Source organism: Mesoplodon densirostris, chromosome 1 (assembly GCF_025265405.1).
Source record: "Mesoplodon densirostris isolate mMesDen1 chromosome 1, mMesDen1 primary haplotype, whole genome shotgun sequence".
NCBI lineage: Eukaryota > Metazoa > Chordata > Mammalia > Artiodactyla > Ziphiidae > Mesoplodon > Mesoplodon densirostris.
Window position 1 is genome coordinate 180,171,803 of NC_082661.1, and position 18,959 is coordinate 180,190,761.

General features: G+C 45.2%; 1 protein-coding gene across 3 annotated transcripts in view; it reads right to left on the reverse strand.

Moving 5' to 3' along the window:
• The window catches only part of STOX1 (storkhead box 1), a 51,855-nt gene that overhangs the window by 6,636 nt on the left and 26,260 nt on the right, over positions 1 to 18,959 (reverse strand). For all 3 annotated transcript variants that reach the window (XM_060092285.1, XM_060092302.1, XM_060092293.1), the window contains exon 2: positions 471 to 623. In XM_060092285.1, coding sequence (XP_059948268.1) covers positions 471 to 623 — 153 coding nt within the window. The remainder of the gene's footprint in view (positions 1 to 470; positions 624 to 18,959) is intronic.

Genomic DNA, 18,959 nt, shown 5'->3' on the forward strand with positions numbered 1-18,959 from the left:
TGCAGGGGATACGGGTTCGTGCCCCGATCTGGGAGGATCCCATATGCCGCGGAGCGGCTGGGCCCGTGAGCCATGGCCGCTGGGCCTGCGCGTCCGGAGCCTGTGCTCCGCGGTGGGGGAGGCCACGACAGTGAGAGGCCCGCATACCGCAAAAAGGAAAAAAAAAATAAAAATAAAAAAAAAATAAAGGAGGCAGGGGAGAAACTGAATCATCATTTTTTCTTTTGCACTCCTTTCTACAGAGTCTGACTTAATTATTACCATAAACATTATTTTTGAAAAAGTTCATCTGGAAAATAAAAGAAATACTCATAAACTTGCTGATGCAGACCTTTTTCCACCGGGGCTCTAATACAAGGTTCTATAATAGAAAAAAAATTAGATATTGCCCAGTTTATGTGTTTAAGATGATTTATAAATAGAAACCAAACACATACAATGAACTAATAGAGAAAAACTTGTTACTCTACCTGGGTAATGTTTCACCAAATGTTCCAATAGTGATTCCTGTGTTACTACAATCTGAGCGGCATTCATATCAGATACAGCACAGCAAAGAACTTCAGCCAAAGGTATAAACTGAGATTGAGCTATTGGATTCATTTGCACTGGAAAGACATCACCTAAATTGGAGATTTGAAAAAACAAACAAAAAAAAGGGTGATAAATTTGATATAGTAGAAAATATTTGGAATTAGTGAATCAAGAATAGTTAGAAAGACTGAATATCAAGTGGAATTGCTTTTCTTTCATCAGTCGTTACTCAATCTGTTAACATTATATGCACAATGATAGAAACTACAGAAGGAAATGGCTTAGTTTATGATCTCTACTTTTAAGAAGTCTAATATTTGTCACTATTTTATAAGCAAGAGATAATAAGTTTCTATATGAAAGGCTCAAAGTGCTATTGGAGTTCAAGTCAGACAATGCTTATATGGCAATTCACATCTTTCAAAGCATTTTTTCATATTAGCTACCTGAGATAGGCACAGATAGGATTATTATTCTTTATTTAAAATATATATAGCCATAGGAAGTTCAAGTAATTGTCCCAATCCTAAAAGAAAGTAAAGTGACAGAAATAGGTCTTCTGACTCCTAATCCAGTATTTTTGTCATTCCACACTTTCCTGATTGTAATGAGTAGGAAGATCTGAAGAGGGAAAAGGCAGAAGTGATTTACAGTTTTCAAGAATACATGGAACAAAATCATGGAAGGAGGGAATCACAAGATATATAAGAGCATGGAGAGAGTTATCCTGGTTGGGTAGAGTTTAAGGGTTATATCAGACCAAAATAGAAGATAAGACTGGAAATGGAAGCTAGACTGTATTATCTTTCCTCTTTGCCAACATATAAAATTGTTCTTCTTAACCTGCCATTAATCAGGTTGAGTTTTAGATTCTGCTGGGTATCCAAGGGAACCCCTCAATTGGAAATGAAGGACTAGGACTCAGGAAAGTGATTTGGGAATCAACCAATAAAGATGAGAGCTGAAGATAAGGAGTGAAATTAGGTAATTCCCTGGTAGTTCAGTGGTTAGGACTCCATGCTCTCACTGCCGAGGGCCCAGGTTCAATCCCTGGTCGGAGAACTAAGATCACAAGCTGCACAGCACAGCCAAAAAATAAAAAAAGATAAGGTGTGAAATTAATTCTTTTATTAGAAGAGTAAAGAAGAGAACCAAGGAACACTTAACTGAGAGACTACCTACATTTAAGATGTAGTAGAAATAGGAACCCACAAGAGAAGGCACGGTGATGAGGGTAGGAGGGAGAGAAGCAAGATTATGAGGAAAAAAGACGTCAAAATGAATAGCAGGGACTTCCCTGGTGGTCCAGTGGTTAAGACTCTGTGGTCTCAATGCAGGGGGCCCGGGTTCGATCCCTGGTCAGAGAACTAGATCCCACACGCATGTCTCAACTAAGAGTTTGCATGCTACAGCTAAAGACCCCACACGCTGCAACGAAGATCCCACGTGCCACGACTAGGAGCCAACGCAGCCAAATAAATAATAAAAAACATTTTTAAAAATGAAGAGCAAATTAACGGTGACAAATGCTTGAAAGAGATCAAAAAGGTTGAGGGGAGGAGAAGAGGCAACTGGATTACTTGATTGGAACAAGGTGACCATTGGTGACTTTCAAGAGAACTGTTTTCATGGGAAGGAACAGAAATTAAATATCAGATTGGGGAATTCCCTGGCAGTCCAGTGGTTAGGACTCTGTGCTTTCGTTGCCGAGGGTGCGGGTTCAATCCCTGGTCGTGGAACTAAGATCCCACAAGCCACGTGGTGTGCAGTCAAAAAAATAAATAAATAGAAGTCAGATTGAAGGGAAGGGACTTGGTGAGAAAAAAGTGAAGTTAATGGGTCTTCCTTCTGGAGCAGGGTTTGTCACATTTGGTACTTTGGACGTTTGGGGCCAGATAAAGGGTGACCAACCATCCCAGTATGCCCAGGAATGAGGGGTTTCCTGGGACACAGGATTTTCAGTGCTATAACCAGAAAGTTGAAGGCAAACCGGGACGGTTGGTCACGATAGCCAGAGAATTATTTGTTGTGAGGGCTGTCTTGTGCACTGCATGATGGTCAGTGGCATCCTTGGCCTCCAGATGCCAGGAACATCTCCCACAGCTGCAGCAACCAAAAATATCTCCAGATGCTGCCAAATGTCCCTGAAAGGAAGGGGTTGGGGGTCAAAATTGCCTCAACAGTAAACCATGGTTCTAGACTATTTGTTGGAAAAATCTGATTGTGAAAGAGGAGAAACAGAACACAAACCAGAAAAAAGTAGGATCAAGTGAATGTGAATGTGTATGCTGTGATTTTCTTAAAAGAACATGTTTGCACATTTGGATACAAAAAGGAAGGGTTTAGTGGAGATGATGGAAATGATTCTGTGAGAAGGAAGACCAGTAAGACAGCAAGATCCTAAAGGAAGGGAAAAGGAAAGTGTATAAAAGGAACAGGTAGGGACTTCCCTGGTGGCACAGTGGTTAAGAATCCACCTGCCAATGCAGGGGACACGGGTTCGAGCCCTGGGCCAGGAAGATCCCACATGCCATGGAGCAACTAAGCCCGTGCGCCACAACTACTGAGCCCGCGTGCCTAGAGCCCATGCTCCGCAACAAGAGAAGCCATCGCAATGAGAAGCCCGTGCACTGCAACGAAGAGTAGCCCCTGCTCCGCTTGCCGCAACTAGAGAAAGCCCGAGTGCAGCAATGAAGACCCAACTCAGCCAAAAATTAATTAATTAAAAAATAAATAAAAGGCACTGGTAAAAGAACTATCGTTAGAAATGAGAAGGATATTACTTCATCTGAAACTTGAGAAAATAGAGGGTGGCAGAAGACCAGAAATATATTGAGGCATAGAAGGAAAAAAATATTAGCACAGCAAAGTCATCTGGTCTCTGTAAAGTTAGACAGAAAGAAAATAGCAATGGGAGGAGAAAAACTGGGAATGAGGAGGTGAAGAGTAGAAAGGGAGTTTGAGGGGTCATTCTCAGAGCACCCTAGGAAATTTTAAAATGAATACAAAGATTATGAAGGAGCCCTGAGTCTCAAGGTCACTTAAGTGTGGTTTCTGGCAGATGAAGCAATCTGGAATCGAAAAGATGGGAGTCAGGGAGGCCAGCAGGGCTAAAACTTTAATGCGCATGTGAGAATCACCGGGCGATTGTGGTATTGTATAGATTCTGACTCAGAAGATCTGAAAATGAGCTTATGATTCTGCATTTCTAACAACCTCCCAGTTGATGTTCCTATGCTGCCGGTCTGAGGACCGCTCTTTGGAGACGTTAGGGTGTTAATGACAGCAGTGTTAAAGTAGCTAACCATTGAACAAATAAATATGGTCCTGGGGCTGCATGGGAGTCAACTGTAGCCAGAGGCAAGCCAAAGAATTTAGAAAACTTGGCTGTACCCTGCATTTGACTCTCCAGTGAGAGTGAGGAAACCAATACATTGCACTGGTTGTTAAGGAGGAAGGAAGGTGATGAGGACTGGCCAGGGTTAAAGGGTTGTAGTCAAAGCTGGTAAGGAGCTCACAGTACTTCTGGTATCTGCATGAAAGATAAAGGACTGCCATCAGGAAAGTGATAAGCAGTTTGCTGTTAAAGATCACATTGGTCTGTTTCCTTGTTTACTTAAGCTTCTCTATTTGGCAGGCTGGGGCATTTTTGACCTTGGACGGTCACAACACAGGGCAGAATTGCTGTCTGCTTTGTCAGCCAAGGGGAGGATCTCCTCTTGGCCTGCTTGCTGCTGTCCCATTGGGTGATGCTAAGATACCTACAGCATTCTGAGAAACTAGCATGAATGACTAATCAATTAGCATTTCAAAGGGCGGTGATAAGAGATGATGCTATGAAACTTAATGTCCAAGAGGAAAGTTAACTGACCTAAAACTCAAAATCCTCCTAGAAACTCCACCTCTGAGCTAAGGGTAATAAGCCTTTCTCCCTATCTTCATTCCCTTTGCTTTTGCTTTTACCCTCCGCATCTGAGACTTACTTTCTTCTCTTTCATCTCCCTCCTCAACCTGACAAAATATAGAATTAAAGTACAATTTCACATATTTTTATGCTTCTTAAACATAACTCTTATGTGCTTAATTTATAACAAACTTATATAACTCTCTTCCCCATTTTCCAAGACAGTCTAAGTGACTTTTTTCTTGTATGTGATCTTAAATGGATTACCTGCCCCACTTCATATGGACTTAGAAGTCCTTAATTCAAAAAGGAGGGAAAAGTTCTTCTCTCCTAGAAAGATAAAGTCTAGAGTATTGGAGAAGTAGAGAGCAAGACCTAAAAAGGATTTGCTCAGCCACACAATACACACTCAAGCCTCACTGCATCCCTAGCCTAAACCCAGTCACTTTGAACTTTGAGATTGGCGTGCAGTGCAGGGGGGAGAACCAGAGACATTAAAATAAAGAGATGAGTGGCTAGAAAGTCAGTACATGTCTGATGTCCCTGCTGTGCCCCCTGCCAGTGGCTGCCCATTTCTGTGCAAATGAAACAAGGAAGCTGTACTAGGGTCCAGTAAGGGGTCTCCACTATGCCTTTGGATCAGACCTAAAACAGCCCATTTTCTAGTTCAATCCTTAAGCTTAGTAGCAGGCTCAGTAGCTGTGGCACACGGGCTTAGTTGCTCCACGGAATGTGGGATCTTCTTGGACCAGGGCTCAAACCCGTGTCCCCTGCATTGGCAGGTGGATTCTTAACCACTGCGCCACCAGGGAAGTCCCTGCCTTTTTCTTTTTAAAACTAATACAATTATATGTCAACTGCCTTGTAGAGAACATGCTAAATAGCATGTAACCTCTGCTTTGGAGCTCCCTCTAGACAAAGGCTAGAGAAAGTTTCTCAGTACATTTCCCCTTCACAGCCGTTGCTAAGATACATCTTTAGGTGCATAAATCATCAAGAGTTTTTTGTGCAGGAAAGCAGAGTGAACCCTGACACAGGAACATTTGTGACAGATGCAGGAATCATTTTCCAGCTGCAGCCATAGTTTGCTTCACTTACTCTTGCACTTGTGTTTCTGGAATGCAATGACTCTTACAGAGTTTTCCACCAAAAATTAACTTCCTGTGTAGAAGACCCCTCTTATAAATGTAATTAGATTTCACAATAAGAGAAGGCCAGCCCTTTGGCTTTATCCTCAACTACCTCAGAGTAACTGAAGGCTGGACTTAACAGTCCAGGCCTGCTGTGGACCTCTGACCCTTGAGCTGGAGCAGGGATCAGAAGGCTAGGAGAGCCTGTGGGCCAGAGTAAACAGTTCACAACAATGTTCTCTGTGTTTACACAGTCTTGCACTCTTGGGTGCTGTGGAAATGGGAGAAGTGTTTAGCCAAAAAGCTGGTTTCACAAAAAATAACCAATGAAGTAGAACCATACAGATTAGCACCTGCTACATTTAATGCTACCTTTTCTGCAAAGGACATTTTTATTGCTACCTTGTTGTATTCCCAAAGGATTTAGTTGGTATATAAATTTAAAAAATTTTTCCAAGTTATAATAATGAGGCAAATTATATGAGTTTGAAAACAATTATTCTTTAAAAGTCCACTTTTTTAGGGAAGAAAAAATGCAAGGAAAATTAAATGTATGTAGCATGTAGATAAAATGAAAATATGGAGCTCTCAACTATCAAAAGCAGATGACATCCAGTAAAGTCTGGGGCAGGCTCCTCATGGCTTGGGACCCTAAAACTGTGACTAGAATCAGCTTCCTGTGTGATGGACATAAATTCATATAATCCCAGGCAATCAATTCCTGCTCCCTGGTGCCTAACAACAGTGGTCTAGAAAGCCCCTGGCCATTAGGAGCAGAACCCTGGGAGTGTGGCTTGTTCCCGGAGCTGGTGACAATAGCTCAGCAATAGTCCGCTGCAATCAAAAGCCTCATCAAAATTCTAAGAAAAAGAAGGTGGTTTCTTTATGTCAGGACACAAAGGCCTCCACCATATGCCTCAGGTTGAAGGCCTCTAGAATACCCTATCCTGGCTGTTTTCTAACAGCAAAGAGAAGTGGCTGAAGGAGCTATTTCCTGGACAATTCATGAGGCATGAATACTCATGCCCCAGTGTAAAAACAGCAAGAGGTACATTCATGACAAATACGGACACAGCAAGATTGCCTTTCACCAGACCCAGATAAGGCAGCTGGAGTAGAACAAGCAAACCCTCCCCAGAAGCTATGGTACTGGAGAAGTCTTCAACCAGGGACACAGGACTCCTAAATCTGTCAGTTACAGATAATCAGTTGGAAGTTTTAATAAAGTTAAAACAAGCCTAAACTTTACACTTTCCAAGTGAGAAAGGCAGAACCAAAATCAAGATACAAGTTGCTGGTCCCAAACCTGCATTTGCTTTGTTCACTGAAAAAAATCTCTGAAGTAAAAGCATCTTTATCAAAATTGAATGTGTTTATTTTGATATCTGAATGCTCTAGTTAAATTTTAGGGACAAAATTAGTTTTCCATAAACACTTTATCTTTAGGGGAAAAAAATTAACTACCATGTAGTATTTACATTTATCTTAGGCTTTTAATTAAGGCACCTAAACAAATTCCAAGAGGGCCTCCTCATGGAATCTAAACTCTGACATTTTAATTTGGGGTGCTTGAATTTGATTTTAAGGTCCATAAGAAATTGTGCTACCAAATATGCAAAAGAGAGGAAATATTTCTTTGGAAATTTGGAAAGGATTCACATCAGAACTATTCTGTGTCACACTAAAACATGAATCTGCCATAAAATTAAATTCTAGGCAAAACTAATCCTAACATTATTTCATATATAAAACACAAAATAAACATGTTTAGTCCCTATACAAGTGTGTTTATGGACTCTTCTAGGCAGTCTGCCAGAAATTCATGCATTATTGACCTTCAAACGGTTTAACTGATCCGCTCAAATTCAGCTAATTACCCAGACACATGAAATCTGAGAGCATCTTTTTGGGCGCCTGTATTGAATCACAGTGTGGGAAAAGCATCTTCTACGTGCTTTAGAGATGACAATAGAGCATGAATAAAACAGCCTGCAGATACAGTCAAGTTTAATAAAAAAGGATGTTTTGTCCTAAGTAATCCAAGAAGCTTCCTTGATTTTAAACTGCACTTTTATCCAGTACAGAATTTCCAAATTCCTTTAACATTAAAATTAATCCTGAGCTTTTAAAAAATGAAAAGTACTCTGTAACAATGTGTCTCATCCGAGATTAGATGCTGTGCAAAAATTTCCATGACTTTAAATAATTAGATCTGTTGTGTTAAAACCTTAAATAGGTTCAGAAAATCAAACAAAATGGGAACAAAAAGAAGAAAGGTTTCAGGCCAGCAAAGCCAAGCCCCTCTCCATGTCTGCCTTTTATTTTAGTAAAATAAAAGAATGCAAACACTTTCCTCCACATTTAGAAACAAAAGAGTACCAAGACTCAGAAACTGGCTGTAGATCTAAGGGTAGTCGGGTTATCTACCATGGAAGCTGAAATACCTTCTCCAGCATGGTGATGTTTATTTTGGAGCCCCAGACAAATGGCTCCCCTTCTGGGAAATGCCCTCTGTTGAAAAGCTACAGGCTTCCCAGAGAAGGCTGGGCTGTTCACCAGCAGGAACCCTTAGTGCTATCTTTAATAACAGCACTTCAACCTGTCAGGATTAGTAAATGAGAGTTCCCTTTATTTCAAGTGATATATCCACTAATATTGGCCAGCAGTTGAGTTGCAAAGGTCTTGGGCCATTTATGAAGGAGACCTCAGAATCTGGTTGTCACAGCGCACAGATATGCTTGAAAAGACACGTAGTTGACCCTATCGGGGAGCCCTTTGAGCCTCCAGCAGCCTTGCGCCATGGAGATACAGGGATGCCTGGCTGGGAGGGAAGGATGTGAATGACTCAAATCAACTGATCTTTTTTAAAAAATGCTAAAAACGAATTCACACACAGCCCCAAAGTCCTCAGCCCACTGGTGCCCCTTCCTAACCTCTATTCCCTTCACAGCTTCCACTTTGGATATGTTAATGACTTTACTCAGGTGTGTTAGTTTTCTAAGGCTGTCAAAATAAACAAGCGGCTTAAAACAACACAAATTTATTATCTCACAGCCTAGAGGTCAGAAGTCTGATGGGGGGCTTCCCTGGTGGCGCAGTGGTTGAGAGTCCACCTGCCGATGCAGGGGACACGGGTTCGTGCCCCGGTCTGGGAGGATCCCACATGCCGCGGAGCGGCTGGGCCCGTGAGCCACAGCCACTGGGCCTGCGCGTCCGGAGCCTGTGCTCTGCAACGGGAAGAGGCCACAACAGTGAGAGGCCCGAGTACCACGGGAAAAAAAAAAAAAAAAAAAAAAAAGAAGTCTGATGGGCTCCACTGGTTCCTCTGCTCGGGGACTCAGGGCCTAGGCTCTAATTGGAGGGGAGAATCTGCTTCCGTGCTTACTCATGTTTTTGGCAGAATTCAGTTCCTTGTGGTTGTAGGACTGAGGACTGGGGTCCCTGTTCCTTTGATGGCGCCTCTCTCAGCAACTTAAAGCCACCGGCATTTCTTGTCATGTTGCCCCCTTCATCTTCTAGACAGCATGGAGTCTTTTTCATACTTCATTTCTCTCTGACTTGCCCTTCTGTTGCTTTGCTTCTGCTTCCAGCCAGAGAAAGTTCTCTGCTTTTAAGGGCTCATGTGATTAGATTGGGCCTACCCATATAATCCAGGATAATCTCCCTCAAGTCCATAACCTAATTACATCTGCAAAGTCCCTTTTGCCATATTAGGTAACATATTCATAGGTTCCAGGGATTCGGATGTGGACATCTCTGGGGGCCAACTCTGCCTACCACAGCAGGCTGGGGACAAGAAAAGGCTGAGGAGAGAAGCACAAGTTGTAAACTTCTGCAGTCCCTGTATCCCCTTAAAAATGGCTGTACAGGGCTTCCCTGGTGGTGCAATGGTTGAGAGTCTGCCTGCCGATGCAGGAGACACGGGTTCGTGCCCCGGTCCGGGAAGATCCCACATGCCGCCAGAGCGGCTGGGCCTGTGAGCCAGGGCCGCCGAGCCTGCGTGTCCAGAGCCTGTGCTCCGCAACAGGAGAGGCCACAACAGTAAGAGGACCGCGTACAGGAAAAAAAAAAAAAAAAAAAAAGGCTGTACAGAAAAAGCATCTTTTCTTTGCCCTCCAGGCAAACACGGGGCTGATTTAAGACGAACCTTCTTCCCAAGATTCCAGAGGCTGCACAGGCAATGACAGCAGCTCTCATCTCTGCTCAGCGTCATGGTGATGAATATAAAACACCACTGTACAGAACTGGGGGAAATTTTAGCACCAAGGTTGTTGTTTGAATAACAGATAAATAAAAGTTCCCTGTAAGGAAGCAGCTGTCCTTTATAAACACATAGTCTTCACATTACAAATGAGCATTATACTGGAGGTCAAGTGATCTGATCCGGGTTCTAATCCAAGTTCTGCTATGTGGCTCTGAATAAGCCACCTCTCTTCTCTGGGTCTCAGTTTCCTTGTCTATAAATGTGGAGCTGAACTAGATCAACATTTCCCAAAATGCATTCTGTGGAAAATTCATTCCATGAAATGCTCTGCAAGAAAAGGGCCCCAAAGGCCAAATGTTTGAGAAATGAGGCTTGGAGTCACAGGAGCATTGTTAAAGGCTCTGAGAATTGTAACAGAAAACCTAGCTTATTTAACCCAGTGTTTCCCAATCATATTTGGCAACAATCCCTTTTCTCCCATACCTATTATTACCCTTCAGCTGTGACTTCTCTCCATTCAGATTGGCCTTTCCCTGAATAGTCTGTACTTTCCCGTCTCTACGACCTTGTCCCCACTTCCTCCACCTAAAGCACTCTTCCCCGCACCTCAGTGTTTCAAACTCCTGTCACAAAGACGGGCTCAATGCTGACTGACTCTCCCATGAATTGTTCTCTAAACCTGTCAGTTGGAGATACAGTCTCCTTCCTACATGGACCACTTAAGAAAAATTTAACGGGTGGCTACCACAGTGTAGCATCAGGCACTCATAATACAGATATTGTAATAGCACAGTCCTTCAATCATTCCTTATCTAGCAAATATTTATTGAGCACCTACTCTATGCCAGTTAGTGGGGATACGACAGTGAACAGGATACAGTCCTCGCCCTCAGGGGGGCTCCCGTTCTAGAGGAAGAGCAGTGGTTGGAGGCAATCATAACCCAGTATGAGGGCTATAACTGGTAGGACAGGGACTCAGTATTCCTGGTCCCACTCAGAAGTTCATGGATGCCTGGGCACAACCATCATAAGGAAGATGAACCAGACTTGTCCCTATGGGGCCTCGGAGTACCTAAGGCTGCATGGGATAAGAAAGAGAGTCCTGGAACTGGTCGGGCAGACCTGGGCTCAAATCCTCCACTTCCACTTACTGACTATGTGCCCTCTTCGAGTATTCACTAGTGACTGTTCAACATGAACAACAGTGTTTGGTTCAAACGTTATTGTGGGAAAACATCCATAAGTACCTGGAATAATATTTGACACACATCAGTCCTACCAATATTAGCACTCTTTAACATCTCTTCCCAAATTAGGGATATTAAACTTGATCGTCCCTCATTCCATGTCATTATTAGTACTTGGAGGACTTCTTGGAGGGTGCTAGTTCTGCACATGGATGGATTTCTTAGCCAATCCTGACTCTTCTTTTCCCAACGTCCATAGCCTATTTGATCAGACACCAGTCCTGACCATGACCTTCTCCCCACCTGGGAGAAAACAATTTATGTAGGTAAGGCCTACGGCTAGCCCTGTTTTCTTCCATTCAGTAGTACTGTACTGTGATCCCTTGTGGCAGAAATTGTAGGTTGGCACATTCAACCCACATTCCCAGTCATCTTTTTCTTTGCCTTCCTCTAGTGTGGAGGCAGGAAAGCATATTACTTAATTTCCCAGCCTCACTTAAAACTAGTGGGCACGTGACATCATCATGGTGGTCCACGAGATACAGGCAGCCAGCTACCAGTGCCAGAAGAGGCCTCACGAAGAAAAGGCCCTTCCCTCATATTTTACCTTTTCATTCTTGACTCTTTCTTCCAGCCTGGATCCTGAAGAGACTGCAGCCACCTTGTGACCATGAGGTGACAAGCATGATGTCAAAAGACCACCCACTAAAGAAGTCAAAGCAGAAAGAAAGAAAGAGCCCTGGTGTCTGACAGCCTTGCTGAGCGACTGTGCTGGCCCCCGGGGGCTGCCTACCTCCAAACTTCTTGTGATGACGCAAATCTACCCCTTATTTGTTCATGCCATTTCTAGAGGGTTTTCTATAATCTGCAACACATGTCTAACCAATATACTTAGTCGAGTATTGAGAGAGACATTCATTTCCTCCTATTTTCTGCTGTGTGCAAAATGTTTGTCTTGCCAAGGGCCTGATTAAGCTTCTGGATTTTATACCAGCCGGATGCTTTTATTTCAACAGCTTAACTGCTGTGAAGCTAGAATGTCACACTGATGGATATTTACAGAAAAGGTGTCAGGGCCCCTGCTGCTTTTCCCTTATCACGTCAAGTCGGGGACATGCCATGAGAAGAAAGAGATGCAGAAGCTTTAGCTAGTTTTGCTAATTTTTAACTGGGGCAATCTGTACTAAAAAGGTTACAGTGGCACTCTCCTCTAGATGAGAAAGGATATCCTTATTGAATGTAGAAATCACAGAGAGGAAGATAAGAACTGTCACAGCTGTTACGGCTGGATCTCAAAATGGGTATCTACAGTCACAGCCCTAAGAACGGGATGCCGTTCAATCTCTCCTGAAAGGAAGTCTTGTGAAATAGAGCCAGTAAGTCAATGTCACTGTTAACATCAATGTAAGATTAACTCAAGATTTAAAGAGGCAAATAATGAATAACCCCCACTTATATTTGAGGGGTGAATAATCCCTGTCATTTGTTGAAGAAAGTTGTCTTTGGTCCTGAAAGTGCCTGGACCCACTCAGGTCCCAGGTCTTTGTGGCTGGGTCTGCGTGGTGGTGGATTAAGTCCAGCAGAGGCCTCCCACTCCAAAGAGGACTGGGCTATGTGGTGTGAAGGGAGCTGGGACAGGGCTCTACTTTGCAACATGAGATAAACACACACAATGCTACCTTTTACCCCCCCACACACACTTTACAAAAAAGCATCACAAACATCACAGCCTTACCTGCTCCTCTCCTACTGAAGGAGGTGAGGGTTGGGTGACTCAGAAAAATGAACAGGATCTGCCCAGAATCCAGGGAGGCTTATCAGTGTCCACAGGTGCTTCGCCAGGCCCCCCAGCAGGCTGCTCTGCCTGGGTCAGCCACCCTCTCTCCCACCAAATCTGGAAAGCATCATTGAGTTTCTGCATCAACACTCTCTTTCACTTCTCCCAGACTGTCTGCTATGCTCCACCTGCTTTCAAGTTGACTACAGACTATCTTTTGGACCCCTGAAATATTAGCTTTTAAAAGATAAAAGCCACTCTGGGGATACAACTCACATAAATGTATTTTACTAAGAAGCACTTCTAAGCTGTTAGAAACTTTAAAAGACATAAACTTTTTGATTTTAAGACTGTGAATTTCCTTTTCTTCAGCACCGAAAGCTTCATCTTACATCTGGGCAGATGTGACTGCACTTCAGGGGGACTTTAGCATATTTCTACAAGGTCATTGCCTTAGGAATGAAATGTAAGGGTCACCACCCTGAGAAATCTTAAAAGAGGCCGTAGGTCTTGCTCACTATGGTCTTTACATGTGAGGGTCATCTGGTCACTGCTTCTAGGAGCTGACCACCTACTTCTCACTAAGCCATCCATTACTGCACCTTTGACCCAAGGCAGCCAGACGGTTTCTCAGATTACGTTCTGGGAGAAAGAGTTTGGCCTCGTGCACATCGTGTGGTGAGGCTGTCCAGGCAGAAGCCGCTAGGGTCCATCTGCAGAGGTTACCTGACACCCCCTTTGCCTTCCATACAGACATGGCCCCCTAACCCCAAGCAGAACAAGTGCACATGCTCCCTCTTCCTCGCTCTCTTGGGTTTCAGCCCAGAAAAGGGGCTCCACCATATCTTTTATTTTTTATTTTATTTATTTATTTTTGTGTGTGTGTGCCCGGCCCCCAGCCCCAGAAGCCCCACCCCTCCGCAACCCATCGGCCAGGGATCCAGGACCTCACTCCAGCAAAGACCCCAATCAGGAGGCTCCTGGCAACTTTCAGGACCTCTGGACCCTTCGGGCTTTCTGATAAGAGGGGGAGGAGACTGAGGGTGGGAGGGGAACAGGAGGCTGCCAGAGCTCAGCCAGTTACCAGCAGTAGCACATGCCACCTCGAGCCTGGGTCCCCCTGGGTCCCCCTGGGCCCCTGGGAGAGGGAGGGGCCCTGGGGGATGGTATTTGTAGCTCCTGGCATCAGGCTGGCCCCCCCTCCCCAGCTTCGGGAAGGAACAGATTCTTCCTCCCTCCTCTCTCCAGAGGAAGGGGCTTTTATCAACATACCTTTTAAATACACTTGCTTCCTAGCTTATTGCTTCCCCAGCCCCCTCACCTTCCTTTTTAGGAATCTAACGCTGACGTTCTCTGTTTACTCAAGAAATATCCTCTCCCCCAAGTGCTGCACACAAAGTACTCCCACTACCCACATGCAGAAGGTTTCCTCAACGCTTGCTCACTCACCGACCCTCTTGCCCAAGCTGCCGCCTCACGCTTTAGCCTGGCAGCCCAAGGCATGGTGCTGAAGCTCACATGGCAGGAGAGCAGAGCCAGTTCTTGTGGAATTGCCTGGAGCAGCACAAACCGCTGGGTCTTGGGAGTGGTGCATCCGTCCTGCTCCCAACGTGGTCCAGTGGAGCAAACTGTTAGCAAAAGAAGCTGAATCTCTGACTTTGAAGAGTTGGGGCTTTCTGGATAAAGGATGCTGAAAACTTGGGATCCTCAGCAAGGTTAACTCCCAACTGTATAGTGAGATGACTCTAGAGAGATTTACCTAACTCTGATGGTGTGTTTACATTTCAAGGGAAAATGAGGCCCAAGACCTTGGAGTCAGCTCTAAGTCATAAAAACTGGAGTCACCAGGGTTGTTCTGGCTCCTGCAGAGATGTATTTATATTCCAGAAGGTTAGAGGAAGAACCCAGGATCCTTCCATCCTGTCTCCATGCAACAAAGGTTTTTCTCCCTCTTTCTGGGAGAGAAGGAAGTGGGTGCCTCTTTCTCCTGCACATAAGCAAAGAAAATTCACTTTTCTCCACCCCTCACCTATGGAGTATCTGACACCCCTGCTGGAGATTTTTCTATCTGGCTTTCATCGCATCGCCCAGGTAAGCACTGGGGCAAGGGGTACTGATGCAGTTATAATTATTTACGTAATATTATTATTTTAAAATTATTGCATAAATAATATCTAACCTGTCTGATCTAGAATATCTATGTGCATTGAGAATGAAATTAATAAAGATGAATAGTAAAGGCCCAACAATTCTGGTAGCAAGGATGATGGGATCCTGTGTGCCTCATGGTTTACTGGGAGGCAGATGAGAGCCCTGAGGCTGGTTAGCAGGATGTGAAGAAGATCCATGGGAACCAGAAGCAGGTCTGTTGAAAGGATTAGGAAGTTTGTTAGCCGCGTGTTAGGAGACAGGCTTGAAAAACGGCAGCCTAATGGCACTTTGGGATTTTGCTCTCTCCTCTGACTGGACCCTGCAATTCTTAAAGGTGGACTCTAGGTGGGACAAGAGAAGCTTAGGCTGCTCTCTCCCACAGGGGAGAGGAGGGAGGTAATTAGCTCCACAGCCAGAGCAAGTCTAGGAGGACCACCCAGCTAAGCTGCCCAGTACCACAGGGACAGAGTCTGGATTGCTATCTTGAAGACACTTCTCTGCTCCCCTCTGATCCTTAGCTCCTTTTCTACCCCAGCTGATCTTCCTGTTTCAGAAGGCACTACATGAGTCCCTTTACACAGGGGGAAATGGGAGTGGATGGGGGACTGGCATATTGAGAGCTCTATTGGATACCAGCACCATGTAGCCATGTGGGGAGGGGACACGGGATGAATGGAGATACTGAGGAATACAGAGCGAAACCTTGGTGAGTGAGCAGAAAAGTCCTAGAGCCTTCTCACATAGGCCAAAGGGGCAAAAGGAGAGTGCTGTTCTAAAATGCCACCTGGGGACTTCCCTGGTGGCCCACTGGTTAAGAATCTGCCTTCCAATGCAGGGGACCCAGGTTCAAGCCCTGGTCGGGGAACTAAGATCCCACATGCCACAGAGCAACTAAGCCCGTGCGCCACAACTAGAGAGCCCACACGCTACAGAGAAGCCCGCGCACCGCAACGAAGAGCCTGTGTGCCATAACTAAGACCAAATGCAGCCAAAAAAATAAATAAATAAAATGCCACCCTGCAGCCTGCAGTTTGCCTCCCGTCTGCATTCCCCACTAGCTGTGAGGAAACAGCTTCTCCCTGCAGCTGTGACTTTTATCCCTGTAAATGCTGACTTTAACGGCTAGGAGTTTGTGCAAAACTTTGCAGTGGGGAAACCAGAGTTTAAAAATGGCTTTGCGTTGGTTTCTGTGCTGCTGCATCTGAATGTATGGCAGAAATTGATCTGGATGTTATATGCTTGTCATAAGTGCTTGAGAGGGATCATCTCCTCTCAATCAGAGAAAGATGCAAAAAGAAGTGTTAATGGGATTCCCTTGTTTTTTGCCACCTGTAGCTGAAACAGATGCCTCTTAACCCAGAGGTTCTGGCAATGAGGAGAAAGCTGCTGGCTTCTTACCATCAAACTGGAGGTCGGAAATCTTAATGGACTCTAGGTATGGCAGACAGAACAAGTCCCTGTACTGGATTTTGGCTATGATGCTTGCTTTAGGAAAGGTAGTATGCCAAGAGAGTAGGAGAAGGGAGACAGTTTCCAGATTAAGGTACACTTAATGGTTCCCTTTTTTTTTTTTTTTTTTTTTTTGCAGCACGCGGACCTCTCACCGTTGTGGCCTCTCCTGTTGCGGAGCACAGGCTCCGGACGCGCAGGCTCAGTGGCCATGGCTCACAGGCCTAGCCGCTCCGCGGCATGTGGGATCCTCCCAGACCGGGGCACGAACCCGTGTGCCCCACATCGGCAGGCGGACCCTCAACCACTGCACCATCAGGGAAGCCTGATACATGCCTTTTTGAAAAGTGGCTTTTAAGCTTGCTCATGAGCTCTTGAGGAAATCAATCACCCATTTGTGTATCATGAAGTTGTGGGTCAACTCTGTGACTGACAGGTGAAAGGAGCTTTAAAAAAAAGTCCTTGCAAGAAAAGCCCTGCTAGCCAAGAAGCATTTTAGCTTTGCACAAGAAAGGGGCAGCTATCCCCTCTGCCACCCCAAGCAAGGAAAAGCTGCTGGTTTGGGGAGGGGTCAGAGGGAATCATGGATTCACAAGGTTTCCCTCAATTGCCTGGGCCAGGCTCACTGAATGAAGCTTGTTGTGGTTTCAAGCTCTGCTGAGCTGAAAACAAGTGTGGTCTCCCTGCTCCGTGAGCAGAACTCGGACTCTGAAACTGTTGAAAGACACCCTCTTGTGGGGCTGTGAGCTGTGGAAATGGACCATGAATGCTGGTGGACCTGTCTGCACAGCACACAGAAGCCTATGGAAAGGCCTGTCCTCTGAAGAGGTCACTGCCGATCAGGAAAAGCCCGACTCTTTCCTGGTGGGGCTCCTAGGGAAGCTGCAAGACGAGGAAGGTCAAATCACAAGAAGCGCGGCCCATCCACCCCCTTGGGAAGATCTCACTGCTGTTGGCTTTTTGGGTTCGGTCTTTCTGATTTTTGCTGTCAGGGTGATTTGTGCCTTTTCTGGTTCAGGCAGAGGTCACTACCAATCAGCTGCTGGTCTGACTCACCTTTCCCCTTACACCTCAGTAAGGCAGCTTGACTCTTCAATGCAGCGTTCACCAGGGAGGGCTGATCCTCTCTCTAAGGGCGGGGGCCGTATAGATCGATTTCAAAATTTTTTTTTAATTCAAAAACTCTGCCCCGACCATTCTTCTGGACATAATGTATCTTCCTCTCTGTCCCCTAACAATAACCCCAGGTCAGCTTGCCTGAAAAGGGTCTTAGGAGATTTAGATTTAATAATTAAGTCTGTGTGAATTGTGTGAAAACGTTCTGTGAGGAGGCTTTCTGCCTCTCTTGCACCCACCCTCCTGGAGGAAAGGTCTGGGTGAGAGAGGAGGAGGATGGAAGAAACCTGTGAAATTACAGTAATGAGACACACTGATTTTGTAACAATGGAAGGGAAAAAAAAAAAAAAGCAAGGGAAGGGAAAACTTTAGACCCCGGAGGATGCGGGGTGGGGGCAGGGATTACCAATCTCTGTTTTTCAGAATCTGCTCCTGGAGCCCTCCTCCCGGAAGGAGGCCACCCCTCGCTGATCTCCCAACCAGCTGCCCTGCACCCCCTTTCCTACCCACCCTCCTTGCTGCTATGAACACTCCCAAATTCCAGCTGACCGCTGCCTGACACTGACCAGACAGGAGGGGACGGGCCCGGCTCCTGTGCTTACATGAAGAACACCTCCAGATGTCACCTGCACCGCAGGGACAGATGAACTGGTGGCATGAGCAAGCAGGACTGCTTGAAACTGCACTGACTGAACACTGAACTGACCTGAATTATTTGGGCTGAAGTGCAGAGTGCCCAGACTTATCAACTGGTGGGAGGTCGGAGGCCCCAGTAGGCATACTGCCCACTTGTGCCGCCTAACTGATGTACAGCCTCACTTGGGGGCCCTAATAATTGTAAACTCTTTCTTTCCAGGGGTGCCATGTGTGCCCTCTGGGGCTGTATGCATGAAATGCAGGCATTAAACTTGTCTCTGGTAAAAACACTGACTTACATTTGGAGACGGTTATCAGAAACTTTCAAGGGTTTAAGGAAATACCCCAGGGACTTCCCTGGAGGTCCAGTGGTTAAGACTCCTCGTTTCCAATGCAGGGGGTGTGGGTTTGATCCCTGTTTGCGGAACTAAGATCCCACATGCCACATGGCCAAAAAAAAAAAAAAAAAAAAAAGATGCTCTTTAAGGAAATACCCCAGTAGGCCAAGTAGCCCTCAGACATGTACTCTGTGGGAAGCTTACCTACAATGTGAGCTGTTCCATTAGAAAAATGGTATGAAATTTATCCTCACTTAAGCTGATGTGATTCATGACCCTGCCTCAGCCTCAAAGGCATTCAGGGCAGCTGCAACTCACTGGGGCCAGTTATATGGATGATAGAATTTGCCACAGATTTCTTTCTTGTAGGTCATGGCAAAGTCTGTGCTAAGTATTAATATATCCAGCTCTAGGCAACGTTAGTACAGAAACCTGAGGAAGCCACCACACATTCTAAGGTAGACCTTTATGGTAAATGAGATACATTCAACTGACTAAAACCAGGAGGAGCCTTGGAGGCTGAGACTAAGACC